Source organism: Thunnus thynnus, chromosome 15 (genome assembly GCF_963924715.1).
Source record: "Thunnus thynnus chromosome 15, fThuThy2.1, whole genome shotgun sequence".
NCBI classification, from domain to species: Eukaryota; Metazoa; Chordata; class Actinopteri; order Scombriformes; family Scombridae; genus Thunnus; species Thunnus thynnus.
The window spans coordinates 8,012,691-8,031,770 of record NC_089531.1 but is presented as its reverse complement, the minus strand read 5'-3'; the positions used below and the strand labels follow the sequence as shown (position 1 = coordinate 8,031,770).

Sequence of the window (19,080 nt, the reverse complement as noted above, 5' to 3'; positions counted from 1 at the left end):
AAAAACAAGACAAAAAGTAAAACTATAATAGAAAAATCTATGGATGTAATAATAACAATTGTGATAATTATTATAATTATACAAGACAGTTATTGCTGCCAAGAACGTCTGCGCAGGGCACAGAAGTTTATGTGTATGAGTGTGTGTATATTTATAACTGCAAGAGAAAAGACAGAAGCGAGGACGCAGACTAAACAATTAAATTTAAAAAAAGGTTTTTAAAAAGGGAATAAGAAGAAAAGAGTGAGAACAAAACCGACAACTAAACTAAAACAAAACAAAACAAATGTTGAGATTATTTACAACAATTTAAAGAAAGATTTAAAGGAAAAAAAACAAAAGATTCTTAATACGACAAGAAACCAAACTGGATAACTGGAAACGAGACGACAGCAGCACAGAACAAAGTGTTTATGATCTATATCTCTGTGTGTGTGTGTGTGTGTGTGAGTGTGTGTGTGTGTGAGTGTGTGAGTGTGTGTGTGTGCGCGTGTCAGACCGTGCGTTCATTTATGCACGTGAACATCAGGACCCCAGACGTCAATGCCAGCATGTAACTTAGGCGTCCGCCGTCCTGCCTGCTGCTCTTCCTTCCACATTTCTCCACAGGCAGCTGAAAGGAAGCCTCGGCCCAAGTCCCCTGTCTATTCCCCTGTTGCCATGGCGACGTGGTCTCCTCTGTTTCTATGGTTATAAAAGGCGAGCAAAAAGCAATGGCGGTGGGGGTGAGAAACACTGACACTGGATATAAAAGGGGGACGGGGGGGGGGTGTAAAACAAATAGTGAAAGAGAGAGTGTCAGAATTTTAATTTGGAGCGGGAGAAAAGAGGAGGGAGTCTGTAAAGGAAAAGAGAGAGAAGAGTGAATGATCCAGTCCATGTAAAAGGTAATGAAGAGAGGAAAGAAACAGTGAGGGGGAGAGAGAAAGAGAGAGGGAGGCAGCGGAGGAGTAAAAAGAGTGCAGGGTTCAAAGAGGAGGGGGAGGTGTACGGGGAAAAGGAATAATGACTTTTTAACTGAAGACAGGGGTGAGGTGAGGTCACAAAACATAAAGAGAAAGAGAAAGGTTAAGAGAAAGAAGGCAAAAGATTTTACCAGAGAAACACTGAAAAGTTGAGGGAGGGAAACTTAAGAGACGCAGCCAGGAACTGCAGGACTGATAGATCAAACCTGACAGAGAAAACGAAAGGGGGTAAAAGATTGAAGAGGACGAAGAGAAAGAGAGAAAGATTTAGAAAGAAAGCTGAAGTGGAGAAAGAGTGAGGAATTTAGATAAACTGACTGAGAGGCAGAAAGAAAAAGACAGAATGAAAGACCATGAAAGAGAAGCACAGGGAGACATAGGGAGAAAAACTGAGGGAGAGAGAGAGCATTATACGGAGCAAGAGAAAGAAAGACCTTGAACGAGGTTAAAAAAAAAAAAGAAACAAGGAGAAGATAAAGTGGGACAGAGGGAGGTGTGTTATTAGAGCTGGAACCCTTCAGTTCAGCACTTATGTTGAATATTTTAACAGATCAAACCATCAGAGAATTAAAAACTTTTTAAGATGTCCAAAGAAGTGACATGTGAAAACCCCCATGTGGCGTCACATAACTCAAAAACGTACTCAAGGGATTTATTTCACTTCCAATAAACTTGATGATTTGACAGATTAAAAGAGATAGAGTTAAATTTGATGACATGCAGCAGAGGCCGAGATATCCTAAAACACTGGATCCTACATCTCCCACAATGCAACTCGGTAGCGTCTTTCCTGAGACCTCTCCTGTCTGGTAAATACCCACAGTTTTCAAAAGGAGTTCCCCTTTAATATGTCAATACTTAAAGTCTCTCCTCTCAAAAAAGGTGTTTTATTTCTTGTTCTCTCAGTTGGATGTTTGAGCAGAATGATGCACGTTCAGAGTTCATCTGCTGAAAGTGAGAAGTTTCTCTGTGTTCACCTTTAATCAGAGTTTAAGGTGTGTACATACAAGCAGCATGTCCGGCACTTAAACTTTTAAAATGAACATTATTTGCATATATTTCTTAGATTATAGGAGAGGAGATAATTGAGTTCATGTACAAAAGTTTAAGTCAGACAGTGGATCAAATTCAAAATACTTTTCCAGTGTTAAAAATTAGATACTCATGTTGCACTTTATAGTTGTGAGGTAGTAATATAGTTCACTCACTGTACATATTTTTGATTTTAGAGTTTTAATGACGCTCCTCATAGCTGCAGTTTGCTCGTCCCTGCTGAAACGCAGCCACACCAACACTGACTTCATTGACATGTTGATTTATTGGACTGTGGGACATCCCATTGATTTGTCTACATTCTTGGATCAACCATGGATTTTTTTTTAAATGTATTATTCTGAGGCTGTTTTGAATGCTTTAACCGCAGTATATTGGCGTTTTTAAATGGTAATTGAGTTTTCAGTGTAATTTGTGAAATTTGAAATGGTACTGTACGCCAAAAGGTCAGACGAATAAGAATCTTATCTAACATTTATGCGACCAAATAACACACTAATCCAAGTCACACTAAGACTCACAATAGATTTGATTCAATCTCCTGGTTATTTAGGGCACTAAACTGCTCTGTTAGGCTGTAATTCAAACAGAAATGCAGGCCTGGATAAAAAGATCATATTGTTTGATGTTAGATGTGTCATCTTTAGCCATTTTGTACATTGCTCCCAGCAATAACCAGGGTCAGAAATATGTTCAGATATTAAACACTGGATGTTTAATGTTTGTGGTTGATGTGAGAGTTTCATGTGTTAAAGATGAATTTAGAAGATGTATTTGAGCTCTGCTGCTGAGGCGTTGGTCATGCTGATGTGTTGAGGACTGTATGTCCTTTTGGCTCACAGAGCACATTCATTGTGCAGCTGGACTCCCCATGACAGCATACACACGCACACAACAACCCCAACAACACACAGTCGCACAAAGTCACACTCATACGCAGTCATGTCTACACGCAAACACAAGAGAACAGAGCGCAGGAAGAAAACAGAAAGTGACAAGAGAGAGAGGCAGACAGAGAGGAGAACGAGATGATTCATTTTGTCAGTCGCGCACATTAATACACATATACATGTTGTTATTTTACTACTTATATTTTCACATTTAGAAATTTAACTTATACACACAGTGAGCTGATATAAGTGAAATGATAAATACTTGCTTCAGTCAGTCAGGACAAGTTGGGGTCAGAGTTTACTGTCATTGTCATTTTTCACCACTAGGGGGAGATATAAAGATTCCCCATGTTGACAAGTTGTGTCCTTTTTCCAGGTGGACTCCTGTGCTCTGTAAATGCTTCCTGCTTTGTTTATTGTCATACCAGTGAACCGATGAAAGATGTTAAAAACATATACTTTACTGTAGTCTTATGTTACATTTATATGAAGAGTAAAAGGCGTGTCATGTTTATGTTTTATGTTCATTTTTATGTGTACTCGACATAAAATGTTACTGGGACCTTGAGACCAGGGTCACGCCAACCTCTGTCTTGTTTGTATGACTTATGTGTGTGTGTGTGTGTGTGTGTGTGTGTGCCAGAGGGCTGCAGATAGACAACAACATCTATATCTGCTGGCTGTTTTGCTTTCATTATGAAGCTTCGTATCCCCAAGTTGTCTGTTTGTATCTCCACTGGTGTGTGGATAATGTGATGTGTGTTATTCCTGTAATTAGGGGCGAGGAGACACAAACAGGACATTAAAAGTAATGAAAGACAGAATGAGAAAAAGGAGGCAAGGGAAGTTCATCTGCATGGAGTTGTTGCTAATCATTTAGCCGCAGGTGCTTGATTAATGGTAATTATTGTTAACACATGAGAGCATTTCCTTAATGACTGGAAGCATGTAAGTCATATCTTTGGTCCTTTTACAGTTATAAATTAAAACTGCGTTTTCCATAAACATCTTGGGATTTATTTTCCCCTCAGCCTTCAGCTTGTTCCTCCATCTGTTACAAAACTTTGTGTTTTGTGCTGCAAAGCCATACATCAGATATCTGCAGTGTGGAGGACAGTCGAGGCGACGGTCTTGCTTATTTATGACGTGTTCAGATTGGGATTCGAGACTAACAGGAAGGAAAGGAGGGGAAAACGTTGTGTGAATGTTTGCTCGGTGCTTGAACCCATGATATAATAAATACAGTATGTACTCTCCACGCTTCTGTTTTATCTTGTTAGCTGAAGGAGGCTCTGTTTAATATGCATGTTGGCGGTGATGATACACAGCTAATGCGAAATCTATTACAGCAGCAGTGACTCACCAACATTACGCATGCACTCACACACACAACTATACATACTGTTGGCCGTTTGAACGTGTACAACAGCTTTAGATTAGGAGCAGATTTGAAAGATCTTTGGTAGAAATGCATCCTATGAGACTATGCTTAATAGATTAAAAGCTAACTAGGAAGATGGGTTTTCCTTCTGGGATCATTGTTGGACTTAAAGATTGATAGAGAGCCAGTTTAGATAGCAAACACAGCCAAAATCTTTGTTTTTTTTCCTTATATTTTGGACTGAATTTCTCTCTTCTGTGTGTGCTAGTTATTTTTATTTCCCCACATTATGTCTTGCAATAATATTTACTCCCATAACCCTGAAATGATATCAGGATTTGATTACTGTGCATGTACCAACCCTTGTACAAAACCAATGAAAACTTAAATACCCCCAAAAAAGATGAGCGGTGGATTGAGGGCAGAGGATGAACGATGGGTAGTTAAACTTGAATTTGGACGTTGCCTCTAGTCTTTCTGCTCATGATTACAATATGAAACACATATTTGTTTCAATATGAGCAGAATTTTACACCTCGCCTGTCATGATCTCCTTACATCTCTGAGATAAAATTGCAAAATAAACTTGCCTGAATGGTTTAGAGACAAAGTAGAATACTTTATAGACAATATGGAAGTTACAGATGAATAATCCTGCAAGTAGTGGTCATCAGGTTTTTACAACTTTGGTGACTTTTTTGTGTAAATACCTGTAACTACAAAGTGCAGGGGTGAAGGAAGTCACCCAGATCACACAATGAGAATCTCAAAGTCCATGCAGATTTCTCTCCTGTGGCCCATTTATGTATGTTTTGTATTATAAACCAATATCAATAACAATATAAAAAAAAATCCACATCTGCTTCAATTTTTGTGAATGTTTGCAGCTCATAAGGTGAAGATTTGTACAGCACAGCCTCACCTGAGCTCAGCATATAATCGCCATTTCCCAGTAAGAGAAATGAGGGGTATTGCTGCTAAAAGCTGCATGGGTCTGATGTTGTGCTTTCAGTTTAAGGTGATCTTTATGGGATTAAATTACATAATCTCCAGACCATTTCAATGAGGCCGCTTTATGGGTTTTGACCTCAGGATGATAATGTACTGGGATTATCCACGGATGGCTGTGTTTTCACCCTGCACGACAGGACAGACTGAGAGGCAGAATCGCCTCACATCAAAATAGCCTATTTGAGTCAGACACGGAGCTGCACATTTCTGCTTTGTATCTGTGTTCCCTGAAATAACCTCTGGCTCAAAATGTGTCAATAATTGTTTCTGTTGGTAGCGCTCATTTTGGATACAAGACTAGAGAATGTATTATAAATAATTAGTGTTTTTGTAGCCTATTACAGTAATTAGGCTTCCCATAGAATTTATTTAATGCAGTTCTCCTTGGAACAGTTTAATTAAGTTAGCCTTTAGATGGCAGTGTGCTCCATTAATTCATCTTATCCAAAAACAAAACTCTTCTTACATACAGGTACATTGTTGGATGGAAATCCTGTAACATGCAGTGAGTCCCATGTATGTGAATGTAAAGTATTTAATTGTGTTATACTGTCAGTTTCCATAATAAGGGAAGTATATTGGGTTTTACCAGGTTAACTAATTTACCATTTAGTCGTTCTTCACAATTTCACACTGTACAACTCAATTGTAAGGCTGACAACCAGTTGTATTGGATGATCATTACAGTAATTAACTAGTCTAGATCAATGTCATGAATCTGGTTTGTTGTGTTACTGTTCAGGGTTCATTCAGGGGCAACTGGGGGTGTGGGGGTCAGCTTAGGGCACCTAAATCACAAGGACAAGCTCTGGCTACAGCAAGAGCAAATGGACGTTGAAGGAAAAACCAATATAAAGTGTCTTTGTAAGGTGTTGGATCACTGTGAGCCTCCAGGACATAATTTGATGTTTTGATGATAGTGGTGGAGCGTGCTGTGCTGTGTCCAAAATCTTCAATAGGTGTTCATTTAGTTGGAGATATGATGACTGTGAAGGCCATAGCATGTAATTCACATCATTTTGGACAAGTTGAACTAGACCATGGAAAGAAAATGCCTCCTACAGTACCTTCTAGGGGTGTAACGGTTCTGAAACTGAGACCAAAACTACAACATATTTTGTACCAGAGACTTAAAATTATTGTATTTTGAAGAAAATTATTGTATGCAAGTCATAACTAAGAGAACAAATAGGCGTAGATTTTTAATTTCAGAAAACGTATTTATTGAGACAACTGACTTTCTGAAACCGCAAACAAATCTAGCCACATTGTTTAAATAAATATAAAACAACTACTGACGTAGTTATACGATGCGTGGAAGGGGGTAGTGATTGGCTGGAAGACGTCATGTGAGAAGAGATGCGATTACAGCTACTAATACTAAGGGTCACAAAATGATCAAATTATCGTACATCATGGGACTTTTGGCATTATTGATCGTATATCGTACAAAAGGCAAAATTATCGTAAAAATACGATACTTATCGTACATCTGGCAAAGCTGCACGACACAAACGTCCATGGCTATGGAGGGCCGAAACTGCCAATATCAAAATAAATGAAATAAATAAATGACTTAATAAATGAATTAATATGCGGACAGATAACATACTGCAAGTATGGTCATCAAAAGGATTAAAAACATATTCACAAATGCTGACAGACAATACTGTAAACTCATTTCAGTCATTAGTCTCTAGATATGAATTGGTATAAAATATTTTTTATAAATAAGGAAGTAAGGACCTATCTTTCAATAAATGAATATGCCATTAAATACACCAAAAATAATACCAAAATAAATGTAGGCATTAATTAATTGATAAAATGTAACATAAATAGATATTTCTGTTTTAGTTTGCCTCTGTTTTGTATTAATCCCCCCATTTATTAACCTTCCCATTTAATATCCCGTTTAATTAATTAATTTTTAAATGTATGTATTTATTTGTTTCTGTATTATTATTTCTGAAAGGAAAATCAAAATGTAACCGTTACACCAGACATGCTGTATCCTCCATTATTCATCATCTTGCTCAACAGCAGTTTATTTGACAAACAGTCGTAAATTAGGTGAGCTCAATGGAGGAATTGCCCATAAAACAATTTAAAAAGTCAAATAAAGTGAAATAGTTTCTTGTTTTTTCCATTCACTGAAGGGGAGTAATGAAATTTATCGTTAGTGTTTAAGATAACCGAGCTGGATTCCAACCGTCAAATTCGGCAGTTAGCTGCTGTAGGCTAACGGAAATATAGGCTACCGTTAATGTAAATATAAGTGGCTACCCTACATAATAAGCTACAAGTGTCGTTTATTAGGTTAACGTCTGACACAGTAGAAAATAATGACATTACTGTCAATATTTTTGTTGGCCTGGCTTGGGGTTGAATTGTTTTCTGTCACCGAGCCGTGGGCACCATCTGGGGGCGCTCCAGCTCTATTTTCCACCGGCAGCAATGCAAGCTGGCTAGCTCTTCCCCAACCGGCTCTTGAAATTCCTGTGGCGGAGGTTCCTGGCGTGGCCGGTAGAGAGGGATGGAAGACAGCCACTGCAAGAAGAGCCGAGAAACCTGAGCAGAAGAGGGAGAGAGAGAGAGAGAGAGACACACACACACACACACACACACACACACACATACACATCCACATTCAGACAGAGGCAGACACCGCAAAGCTTGGGATAGAAGCGGCCATTACGGCTGGGAAGCATGCTGGGAGCTTGGGCGGCTCGTCTCGGATCCTCAGGACGCCGACACAGCCTGGGATAGCAAGCCGGAGTGCGGGGACGGAAACAGACACACTCCCCCCCTCCCTCCCTCCACGGACACTCATCTGTGGTGTGTTGGCTACACTCCCTCCCTCACCGAAACACAAAAAGCAGCAGTCGCCGGTTGGAAGCCGATAGTCAAGGAGGGGACTGGTCGGAGACAACACACCGAGCGATGCGACTGTGTGTTCCCGCACACACACACACACACATACACCAATACGGCGATAATGGATAGATAGCGTTTATGTAACCGTCATTCAAGTAGATACTCGCCTCTTTAACGTCCTGCATTTTCATAAATACGCGCTCATTTAAGGTTTTTGTTGTGCTTTTTTTATTTTCTCAAGTATCCCTACGGATTATCTAACCCTGTTTTTGAAGTGAGCTACACCGGGAATTTTGAGTGCGTCAATGCATCAAATTCACTAGTTTGACACAAGGTGTTGCTGAATTGGACGCCGGGGGAGTGAAGGAGCCGGAGCTGGGGGCTTGACGCGCAGCAACGGGACCGGGTCACTGCGGTAGTCTGCAGGCCGACCCCTCTCTACTCGCAAGCCGGCTTGGAGAGCCACCATGGCTGGGTTCATACCGGGTCTACTGCCGACAAACCATTCCCAGGAGAAGGAGTTCGCCCAGGCGTACGAAGATGTGCTGGAGAGATACAAAGGTAAAGGAAGAAAAAAGGGAGGAGGTTAAATGTACAATATGGTAGTCTTCAGGAAAATACAAATATCACAGATGAGCTTGAAATATTTAAATAGATTATTCCCTAATGTAACAGGATGAAGTGACCTGTAACTTTCTATTGGAAATTTGAGACACGTTCATGTCCCTCTGGGAATATTAAAGGAATGCTGAAGTGTTTTTTGTCAGGAGATGAAAGGAATGGGATGTGATGAACTCAAACATGGGGCACCGAGTGTGTCTGAAATTGTAAGTTGATCTTTGGGCAGACAGCCAGCCAGCCCCTAACCTGCCAGTTTCATAATCTGGATTGTTTCCTTGTTGATATTTTGGATAAACAAGGCAGTGCTTCTTGCTCATTGCTGAGCTTCTTTCTGTATTGCACTGGGTAGGAGCAAATTGCACGCCCTGACTCACTTGTAATCACTTTTGTGGTTTAGAGACACCAGAGGAAGCAGTTTTTATGAAGTCCCCCTGCACACCAGCATCAGGGAATTTTCCCCACATGGCCTCATGTTTTGCCTTGCGTTCGCTGTTTGTCCTGTAAATATCAAAGCTGCTGCTCTGCAAGTCGATGTAAAGATTTTCAAAGCACCTTTTTAGATGAGAAAACAGCCCTGCTCATACAGAGTGGTGCCTGTCAGGCTAGTGCAGATCTCTCTTTCTGTGTGTCTCTCTCTCTTATTGTTACCCCCTGCAGCAGTGGCGTTACCACCAGCATTGAGACTTGCTGTTTTATAATCCCAGTGACAGGGGCGCTTTAAAAATGAATGCCTCTACTGAAATTGTGGTTGGGAGGAGGGGTGTGGGGTGTGGGGGGGGGTTGGACGGAGGAGTATGTATTTGTGTGTGAGGGAGAGGATGGGGGGGTGCAGACAGCCAATAGGCTCAGGTCACATCTGTGATGCTGGCGCTGATGAAAAGGAGGTGGTTTTAATTATTGATTATTATAATGAAACTAAACTCCTTGGGGTTTGGGACTCAGCCTGTGTGTGTGTGTGTGTGTATGTGTGTGAACAGCAAATGTGTGTGTATGAGAGACACGAGGAGAAAGACGATTCAGGATATGAAGAGGTTCTCTTCAGCAGTTCTTAAATCCTCCAGCATTTAGTTTCTGTGCAACCCACCTGTCTAACCACAGAGGAAGAAGCCCTTTGGGAGAAGGTCTCAGTCACAGTTTGTAGCATCTCTGCTATGGCAACGCATTGCCCGGCTCTTGTGATTTGCAGGGGCTGGAATGAGCTTTCCGCAGAGGGAATGTAAAAACACGCGGCTTTGAACTGTATCAACCATATCTGGAATGTCTGGATCAGATGTCTTCAGTGTATCTAACATCACTCATGTCTTTTTTGGCCCAAATATTAGTTGTTTTTTGCTGCAGCGGATAGTTTGCTTAAGGCGCAGCAAGTTATAAATAATAGTAAAGTGCTTTAAATAATGTAAACAATACTTTTTTATGATTTTTTTTTTTAAAACTTTCTGGCACTTACTGTTGTTGAATGTAGATAATCCCACTCATAACTCAAGCTGGTGCTGTTACACTCATGCCTGTGTGTTATTGACACACAGGGATTCGTATTTATGTGTCTGGCGTTAATAGCTTGTTTATTGTTAAAACAAATCTAAATGGTAAAGTTGGTAAAGCTGTTTAACTTCCTCAGGAGGCAGTAGCACCTCCATTAAATCTCTCTTGCTCTCTTTCAGTCACACACACACTGTGGATGTAAATTCAGAGCGGGTTTACTTCAGCACGCAGGCAGAACTGCAGTCCATTTCTCAGCCTGTAGCGAATGATCGCGCTCCATTAAAGTGCCATTTGTCGATCGCAGTCGCAGTTCAGTTTTTTCTGCCAGCGCAATCGCTTTACCTTGATAAATAAAAAAGGCATTAGAGGTGGTGTTTCTCATGAGAGAGGTGATTAAAGGAAGGGAACAGTGGTTTAAGTGGTCGGACACGGGCCTCATGGGCCTGTTGGCCTATTAAACATCTCAGCAGGTAACCCAAACAGATCAGAGGGCAGTACTCCTGTACTCTGGCATTGTTGATAGCCACAAACCACTGGTCCTTTTATTTGTCAGGAGCAATCAATGTATAGGAAGTTACTTTGGTCAACTTTGTGCAAGGATAGACTCAGATCTTATGTTGTTTCATGTGTACCTCACAGGCTCTACACTCTCTCTACATCCACAACTTATAAAACGTAGAATGTGTATGTTGCATATCTACTTAAAAAACTGTTTAAGTCAAGTCAATTTTATTTATATAGCGTCAAAACACACTTCACAACAGAAGTTATCTCAGGACACTCTTCACATAGAGGAGTCTAGACTGTACTCTTTAATTTACAGAGATCCAACATTCCCCCATGAGCAGCACTTGGCGACAGCTGCAAGGAAAAACTCCCCTTTAACGGGAAGAAACCTCCAGGAGAACTAGGTGGACGGCCATCTGCCTTTACCGGTTGGGATGAGCCATCTATGTGTAATCAGCCAAGCCACAGTGAATTATTTTAGCTTTTTAAAGCTTTTAAAATCATTATAGTTGTTGTAGTATTGCTACAAATAACGGCTGAAGGTTAATTTAAGTTTATCTGAAGCTAATATGAGGCTTCAACCATCCAAATTAGTCAATTCAAGTCAATATCTTTCAAAGTTACTGTCTTTCTGGCGCCACATTCCCTCTCTTTGTGTTACTATCCTTCCACTGCAGCTGAACAGAAAAACACTGTCTGTTGAGACACAAACAGTGAAGCCTCATATTATCTTTAGATAAACTTCTAATTACATTTTTGCTCAAAATGAGGGCTGTGGATTTTGTCCCCCATCACTTATATTATAAGTGTATCTGGAGGGGATCAGATTTGAAAAATTGTGAGCCTATCCTTTAAATTTCATGGTCAGTTATTGATTGAGTAATATCAAATGCCCATCCCAAGATACCAGAGTTTTCTTGGCTGACGTGACGAGCAGCAAAATAAAACATATGTGCAGTTAAAGCAGTAAGAAACGGAGAAAGTAAAGCAAATTTTGTGAAACTGTAGTTGAATAGATGACTGAAATTATTCAATGATTGTCCTGCTGATGTTATCCAACAGACAGAAGAATAAGTTGGATTTGACGGTGGTTAGTTTGTAAGTTCTTTGTTGAGGTTTTTGCGTTCTCTGTCTTTTACTCTACAATATATTTAGATTGTACCTCTGTGTTGTCTCAGACATCACTGCTATTATGGAGCTGTAACCCTATAGGACCTCGTCTTGTGTCCTCCGGGGTCACTCCACCACAACAGAGCTTGTGCTGCAGTATGTCAGCGTCTAACGATGATTCTCTCTTTTGAAGACGGTTTCAACAATAGCTCGACTGCTGTCGTGTAGATCATATCAAGTTTGTTCCTGTCACTCATTCATTCATTTTCTCAGATATTGTTCTTCCTCTTTCTATCTGGATTGCAGCAACTTTCATTATGCTTCTGCAAACTTGACCCCATGAACCGCTATCTTCTATATTTACTGTTATGTGTGTGGTTTTTCACTACTGTCAGCTGTGTGTGAGTCACTTGTAGCAGTTGTCTGGAAGAATAGACGGAGAAATGCGAACTTGGCGTCCTGCTTACGGCATCACTTGACTGAAACGGGAGGAGGGACATTGGATACGGCTTAAATCATTCACGAGGGAGGTGGGGTGTTTGTGTGTGTGTGTGTGCGCGCGCGTGTGTATTTGTGTTGATGTGTTCAACAGCTATGTAACAATGACAGGATATCCAAAGCAATAGCGACAGGGTCATATATGGAAAAACACTGGGACCTGACTCAGAAAACACACACACACAAACACACTGAGTCAGTGGAAAAGCAGATGGTTTAGGGCAGATTGACAGCAACGCTCACATGAACATTATATTTACTCAAGTAGCTCCTTAATTATCATGTAGAAAGCAGCACAGTGTGGATTTATTCTCCACTGCTGTTTCTTTCTTTAGTAATCCTAATTAGACAAGTATGATTATATTGCCCTGAGCTTAAGAGCAGCTTAAAAGGACGCCATTAAAACATGACAGGTACAGCGTCGGTCCATGAAAATCCACCCAGAGCCAAATATAAGCTAGGCAGGGCACAAAATTAGCACCAGCCACCAGCCAAATGCTGGTAAAATATGCAAGCGGCTGGTAGATTTCCTTCATTCGCCAGCCAGAAAAACATCTATTGCATGACTGGTAAAATTCAAACATTCGCTGGCTTTTTAACCGGTGGAAGAAAAAGGTAATTTTGCATGCAGGAGCCAGGAAACTTGAGAGGAAACAGAACAATTGGACATTTAGAAGAACAGGATCTTTGCCCTTAACAAATAAAGATACTAGAAAGTGTGTGTCTGTCTGTGTGCTTATGCGTGTTTGACGGATAAAAAGGTAAGCGATGATAAACACCGGTAAATCGTCTTGTGTTCCCGAAAATCAATTCCAGTCTGTTTTTTGCCTGCTGTAATCTTAAATCTTAGTCTGGATATCATGAGCAAACGGAGACATCTATATCCTGTGTTGTGTTGTGTGTGTGTTTGTGTGTGTGTGTGTGTGTTTGTGGAGTCTTGGTTGACTGAGTGCGTTTGCGCTGTCAGGAGGGTTAACATCGCTGAAGATCTTTGGCTGAGGATGGCATCACGATGTTCCCTCTATGTATACTTAACACCTCTAGCTCATCAGTCAGCCGGCGGTGCCAACTTCTCGGCTCAGTTCTGTGTGTGTGTGTGTGTGTGTGTGTGTGTGTGTGTGTGTGTGTGTGTGTGTGTGTGTGTGTGTGTGTGTGTTGACCCGATAAGCCGGTATGTGCCATTGAAGCATCGGAAGAATTCTCTTTGTGGCTTTTTCTGCCCATCAGGATGAATGTTTTACTGTACTGTTTGAAAGTTGCACATAAGTTTGCACACACACACTCTCATACAGCAACATGTTCACACACACACACACACACACACACACACACACACACACACACACACACACACACATTAACACTGATGCTGACAGATATGTGACAAAAACAAAAGTCCTGTATTAGGCTTCTATTGTTTTTTTACTGCCTTCACTGTGACTCACCAGCAATACTTCCTGGTAACTCCCCAATACTCCCACTGGGTATACTGGTATTTGCATCCAGAGCTGTATTTGACAGGTATTTGAATGCGTGAGTCATGATGGGCTTTAGGAAATGGTGATGAGCTTTATGATTCTCTATTTCTGACATTATTATAGAACAAACAATGAACTGATCAATCAAGAAGAACAATCCCCAGGTTAATTGATAATGAAAATATGTTCAATGCATAAAAGAAAAAAACAATATGATCATATTTTCTCAATATAATCCCAATGAAAGTCCATATACGATAATGAATTATTGATCAGACCTGCCGGATTCCTTCCACTTCAAACACACTGGTTCAAACTTTTGTCATTTATACTGACATTAAAGTCTCTTTACGCTCAAACACACACACACAGAGGTCAGTGACACAGAAAAAGAAACAGGAAGTGGACAGAGCACCAGGAAGGGTTTCCAGTTGAGTGTCTGCTGACGTCCCACATTTCTATGGAATACAGGAAGTGGCGAGTCGGCTCCTCCTGTCTCTCCAGATCTGTGTTTGTGTACTTACCTCTGTAACGCTCAACACGCAGCGGCCGTGCAAAGGACGCCTGTGCTTTTCCAACCGCCTCATGAATCCTATTAAAGTGTATCTGTCGCTGTTTTGAATATGCTATCTTTAACCCAGCCTGCCCGTCATGTTTCCCGTCTTTGTGCCCTGAGAAATGTCACACTTCTGGACTAATGTGACCCCATTAGAGGTAAAATTAGACCTCGAGATGTGGAGATTAGATGGTGGGCAAAGAGTGGGGAAAAATTGTTCTTTCGCTCCCGCAACTGGTTATTGGACGAATGATCTCTGACATCGGAGGAAATGAAGAGAAAATTAGAGAAGAGTTAAGAGGACGGAGGGACAGAAAATGAGCGTAGCTGTAGTCTCGGGAGAGGAAGCGATGGGGGGTAGAGACTTAACCGAATATCAGAGAGAAGAGGAAGATGGAGTGACAGAGATAAAGACGGACACGGAGAGAGAAGAGAGGCAGACATGGGGGAGCTATCGGCCAGTCCCAGAGTCAGATCATTACAGCTGGATTTTTCCATGTGGCCTAGTTTTTCCCTTCCTACTCCCTCGCTCCTGCTCTCATCTCACGGTAGATCTCTTCCCACAAGAACACAACCTCCCCTCCTCCTCCTCCTCCTCCTCCTCCTTCTTCTTCTTCATCTCTCCTCTCTTGTTTCCCTCAGTCATCCAGCACAATCTCCCTCTCTCTGTCTCTGACATCACACCCTTGTCAAACCTTTGTCAGTACTTCTACAGTTGTATAATTGAAGTGTGGCACAGTGTGTACGGCCTCTGTTACAAGTTGGAGAACGACTATGTGCAAGATTTTACTATTTTGGAGTCTATGTCCTTAAATTGCTAATACCTCAGTGGTATTTTCAGATCATTAGTCACTTTGCTGTAGTTCTTCACATAATGGATATTGCATTTTAGAATGAAACTCATAATAATGATCTCATAGTCGCTTCCTTCTGCCTCTAACAGCTGTTTGCTCTGCTCTGTCTTCCTTCTCGGTATTGATTTTCTCCCTCTCTATTGCCTTGTCTGTCCTTCTCGCTCGCATTTTCCTCACATTCTCACTCGCTTATTTCATTAGCTCTTCAATTCTTTCACTCTCCCTCTATCCTTCTCTCTCTTTTTTCCCTTGCCTCCTCCCTCCTCCCCTCCTCCCCTGCTTTTTCCCGTCTTTTCCGGGTTGCTTCCTGTTTGGTCACATTCTCCAGCAGCACCTGACTGTGTCGGCAGGAAAAGCAAACGCTGTCAGAGCTGCGGCACCCTCCCCAGGCAGGGAGAACCAAACGCTGACCGAGCTTAATGCTGCTCGTAGAGGAGGAGGAGGAGGAGGAGGAGGGTAGAGAGGAGGAAACCACCAGAGAAATCAAACGCTCATGGAGCTCGGGGCTTTGCTGGGAGGCTTCTACACCCTGCTGTGACAAAGTGCTTGTTATTAATGCAATAAAAATGGACAGTAGAAAGAGGGGGGCGTCTTGCAGATATGAATAATGATATATTTATATGTAAGAGACAGAAAACAGTAAATACTCAAGCACGTAAATTAAGTGGAGGATATGAAACCCCTACATACTGTTCCGGTCACATTTGACCTGTTTTGAAATCAGCCTACAGTAAAAACATCCTAAACATCAATCTTTTAGCCTGATATTAAACCCAGAATTAAATAAAACCCAAATATTTCAACTTTTTAAACTTTTGTGCAGCTGATACACATTTTTGTGCACAGTGTAGAGGGTGTTTGGGTTAAATTTGACCCATATTTATTCAAAAATGATCATTCAAAATGATCATATTAGAGTGAGATTATGAAATTTCTTTTTTTCATCATAAACAAATAGTGTAAAACCTAAAGAATACACTCTCTCCTCTCTCTGAAAGCTTCATTAAGGATTAATCATCCATTTATTAACGAATGACGAGGTATCTAGAGCAGTCAAATTAGAAATCAGTGTCACTAACTGCATCAGAATGAGATTATTCATTAAATAAATGACCATTTTTGTAGTTTTTCAAATATTTCTCATTTTAAAATAACTGGAGATGAGCGAAGGATAGTCTGTCACCTTTTGATTTGTGAATGTTAGTCCAAATAATACTCATCTTAATAATAGATGATATAAAACAAATGAGACAACAGAGTGTGAGCTGGAAAATAATTACATTTTCGGGGCTTCCAGCTACTGTATGCAAACCAGCCGTAAGAAAAATGCTGCAGTGTCAAAATGAGGTCCCTCAGGCGCTCTGTCTCTCTATCTGTCTTTGCATTTTATCTTCATAAGCAGTAAATCTGTCAGTGTGACGTCTCTCCTCCCACCTCTCCGCTTCCCTTTTTTTTGTCCCCCTGTCTCCCCCTCTTACCGTTCACAGCAGTCCTCCCCTCTTTAGCCCTCAGGCTTCTTACATAACCAGCACCCAGCTGATATTTAGGAAAATAATCAATGAGCTTCATTGTGTATGTTCGTGTGTCAGTGGAGGAAAATTGAGTTGAATAGTCGTGAGGGCTCGAGCCAGGGAGTGTGAAATATTTGCTCCAGCGTATAAATGTGTGTGTTGGTGTGTGTTTGTGTGGCAACAGTGGCCCTCTCTTCTCCCCGCGGCACACAGGGCCTGTATTCATGACGGCCGATGGGTGCAGACTGTAACAGTGAAGGCTGTGTGTCTGACCCACATCTTTTAAACTTTTTTTCTCCAGTGTTGCGCGGCAGTTATTGAGCTCCTGGAGTTTGCACTGACACAAAAGGAGGGATGTTTGTCCCAGCTCTGTGGCTGCTTCCTGGAAGTCGGATATAATCGCCGATAGATGGGAAGGAATCTCTGCCTGTGGATGTATGTTTGGCTGTCAGCGTGTACATCCATTTGAAGAGAAAAAAAAAATAGGTCAAGAATATCTGTAGATGTTGCCACACATGATATATCTGTGTGTGTGTGTGTGTGTGTGTGTGTGTGTGCGCTCTAAAGGGTCCCCGGAGCTGTGCTTTGACTTGTATCAACAGTAAGACCCCAGAAGGAGGAACTCACAGTGCTGTTGCTGTGACCTCTGTGACACAAACACACACACTGTCACATCCAGTTTTACGCCGTATCTAGAGAGCAAGCATAGCGTGAACAGCACGTCAACAGAGCAGCAGAGCAGCAGCAGCAGCAGTGAGTTCTCCGTCTGTGTGTCTACACTGGAGGCGTTCAGGTACAGTGTAGAGCGTAGGTCACCTGTGTGTTGCAAGCGCTCAGAGCCCAATACACAGAAACTGTAGTGATGCGTGTAAAACGGAGGAAAATGGACTTAAAGTGTAAATGAACGCTTCAGGTCACAGTTACGCCCGTGTGGCGTGCAAGCTTTTGTGCAGATTCTGTACAAACATCTGTGTACAGCCCCAAATCTATGACCGCATGTACCGTACACGCCATCTGCACTCGTGATCACATCTGTGTCTGATGCTGGCTGTGAAGCAATATTGTTTGCTGACTAAAAAGAGGAGATTTGACTGTTTATATTGGTTGTGTTTCAGTTTGGATGGAGATCTTTACAAAAACAGCCTTGCAGTCTTCTTTTTCACACATGAACAGAGTTTTCAAATTTGTTTTCAGAGTGTTTTTCATTTGTTTGCTGCCGCGCAGTGAAGAGGGTGCGTGTGGACGGGTGTGAGGGGTGCAAAATGCAGTGAAGCTGTCAAGTTGAGGTAAGGTAGTGGAGAGAGACGGTTAATGAATTAATCATGGACGCTGCTCTAAAAGCAATATAGGAGACAGTGCTCAGCCTGCAGAGAGCATCGATTGCACACACTGCTGAACTGGGACGAACACACACACACACATACACACACACACACACACACACACACACACACACACAGTTGGACTGTTCCCTATAGGGCACCATCTATCTGAAGGGTATACTGCATGTCCTCTCCCCCCCCTCCTGTATTCCATTACTTCCTCTTTCTTTTCATTTCACCGCTTCCACAATGAGAATTAGTTGTTGGTCTTCTGGGAAATACTGAAATATTCTCTGGGTGCTAATTCACAGATTACCCAGTGTTCTTTTCTGTCTCATTGGTCCGAATTGTAAGGCGAGGCTAAGCTGCTGATGCCAACTCTGTCTTTCAGGATTGATCTCGCTCTCTAACTCTCCTTTATTTCTTATCCTCCCTTTTTTTCCTCTAGATTTCTTTCTGAATACCTTTTTTTTTTTTTTTTTTTAATCTCTCCCTGTCTCTGCTTGTTCATCCATTATCCTGGATAGAAGAGCTTAATTTTGTTCAGAGTCTTCACCTTTTTCATCTCTTCAGTCCTTGATTATTTTTTTTTTTATTCTTCTTCTGTTAATTTTCTAATGAAGGCAGAAAGCTGCTGGTGGTTTAGGAAGGTAAATCTATATGTCCCTTTGTCTCTCCATCATCCTGTCGTTCAGCTACATGTTATTCAATCAGGCTCTACCCCGCTGAGATTGAAAGCTGAGGGATGGGATGCTATAGGAGAGGAAGAGTAATGTGAGTCACACTGCCTATATACCGTACAGCGTTTAAGCAATGCTCAAATGGCTGAGTATTCTGTATATCTGCATGTACGGTATGCTGCGTGGCTGGAAACCTGATGATTAAAACTTAATCAAGAAAATGCACAGACATTTAACAAGCAGGTCAATGAAAAACCTCAAAGATCTTTTAGAAAATTAAG

General features: G+C 41.4%; 1 protein-coding gene across 17 annotated transcripts in view; it reads left to right on the top strand.

The window, feature by feature from the left end:
* Positions 1-19,080, top strand: part of LOC137198389 (microtubule-actin cross-linking factor 1-like) — a 236,432-nt gene that overhangs the window by 19,064 nt on the left and 198,288 nt on the right. Inside the window, exon 1 of one of the 17 annotated variants that reach the window (XM_067612199.1) lies at positions 7,338-8,741. The exons of the other annotated variants lie outside the window; for them this stretch is intronic. Coding sequence (XP_067468300.1) covers positions 8,648-8,741 — 94 coding nt within the window. The 5' untranslated portion in view covers positions 7,338-8,647. Of the gene's footprint in view, positions 1-7,337; positions 8,742-19,080 lie in introns of those variants that run through there. 17 annotated transcript variants of the gene reach the window in all.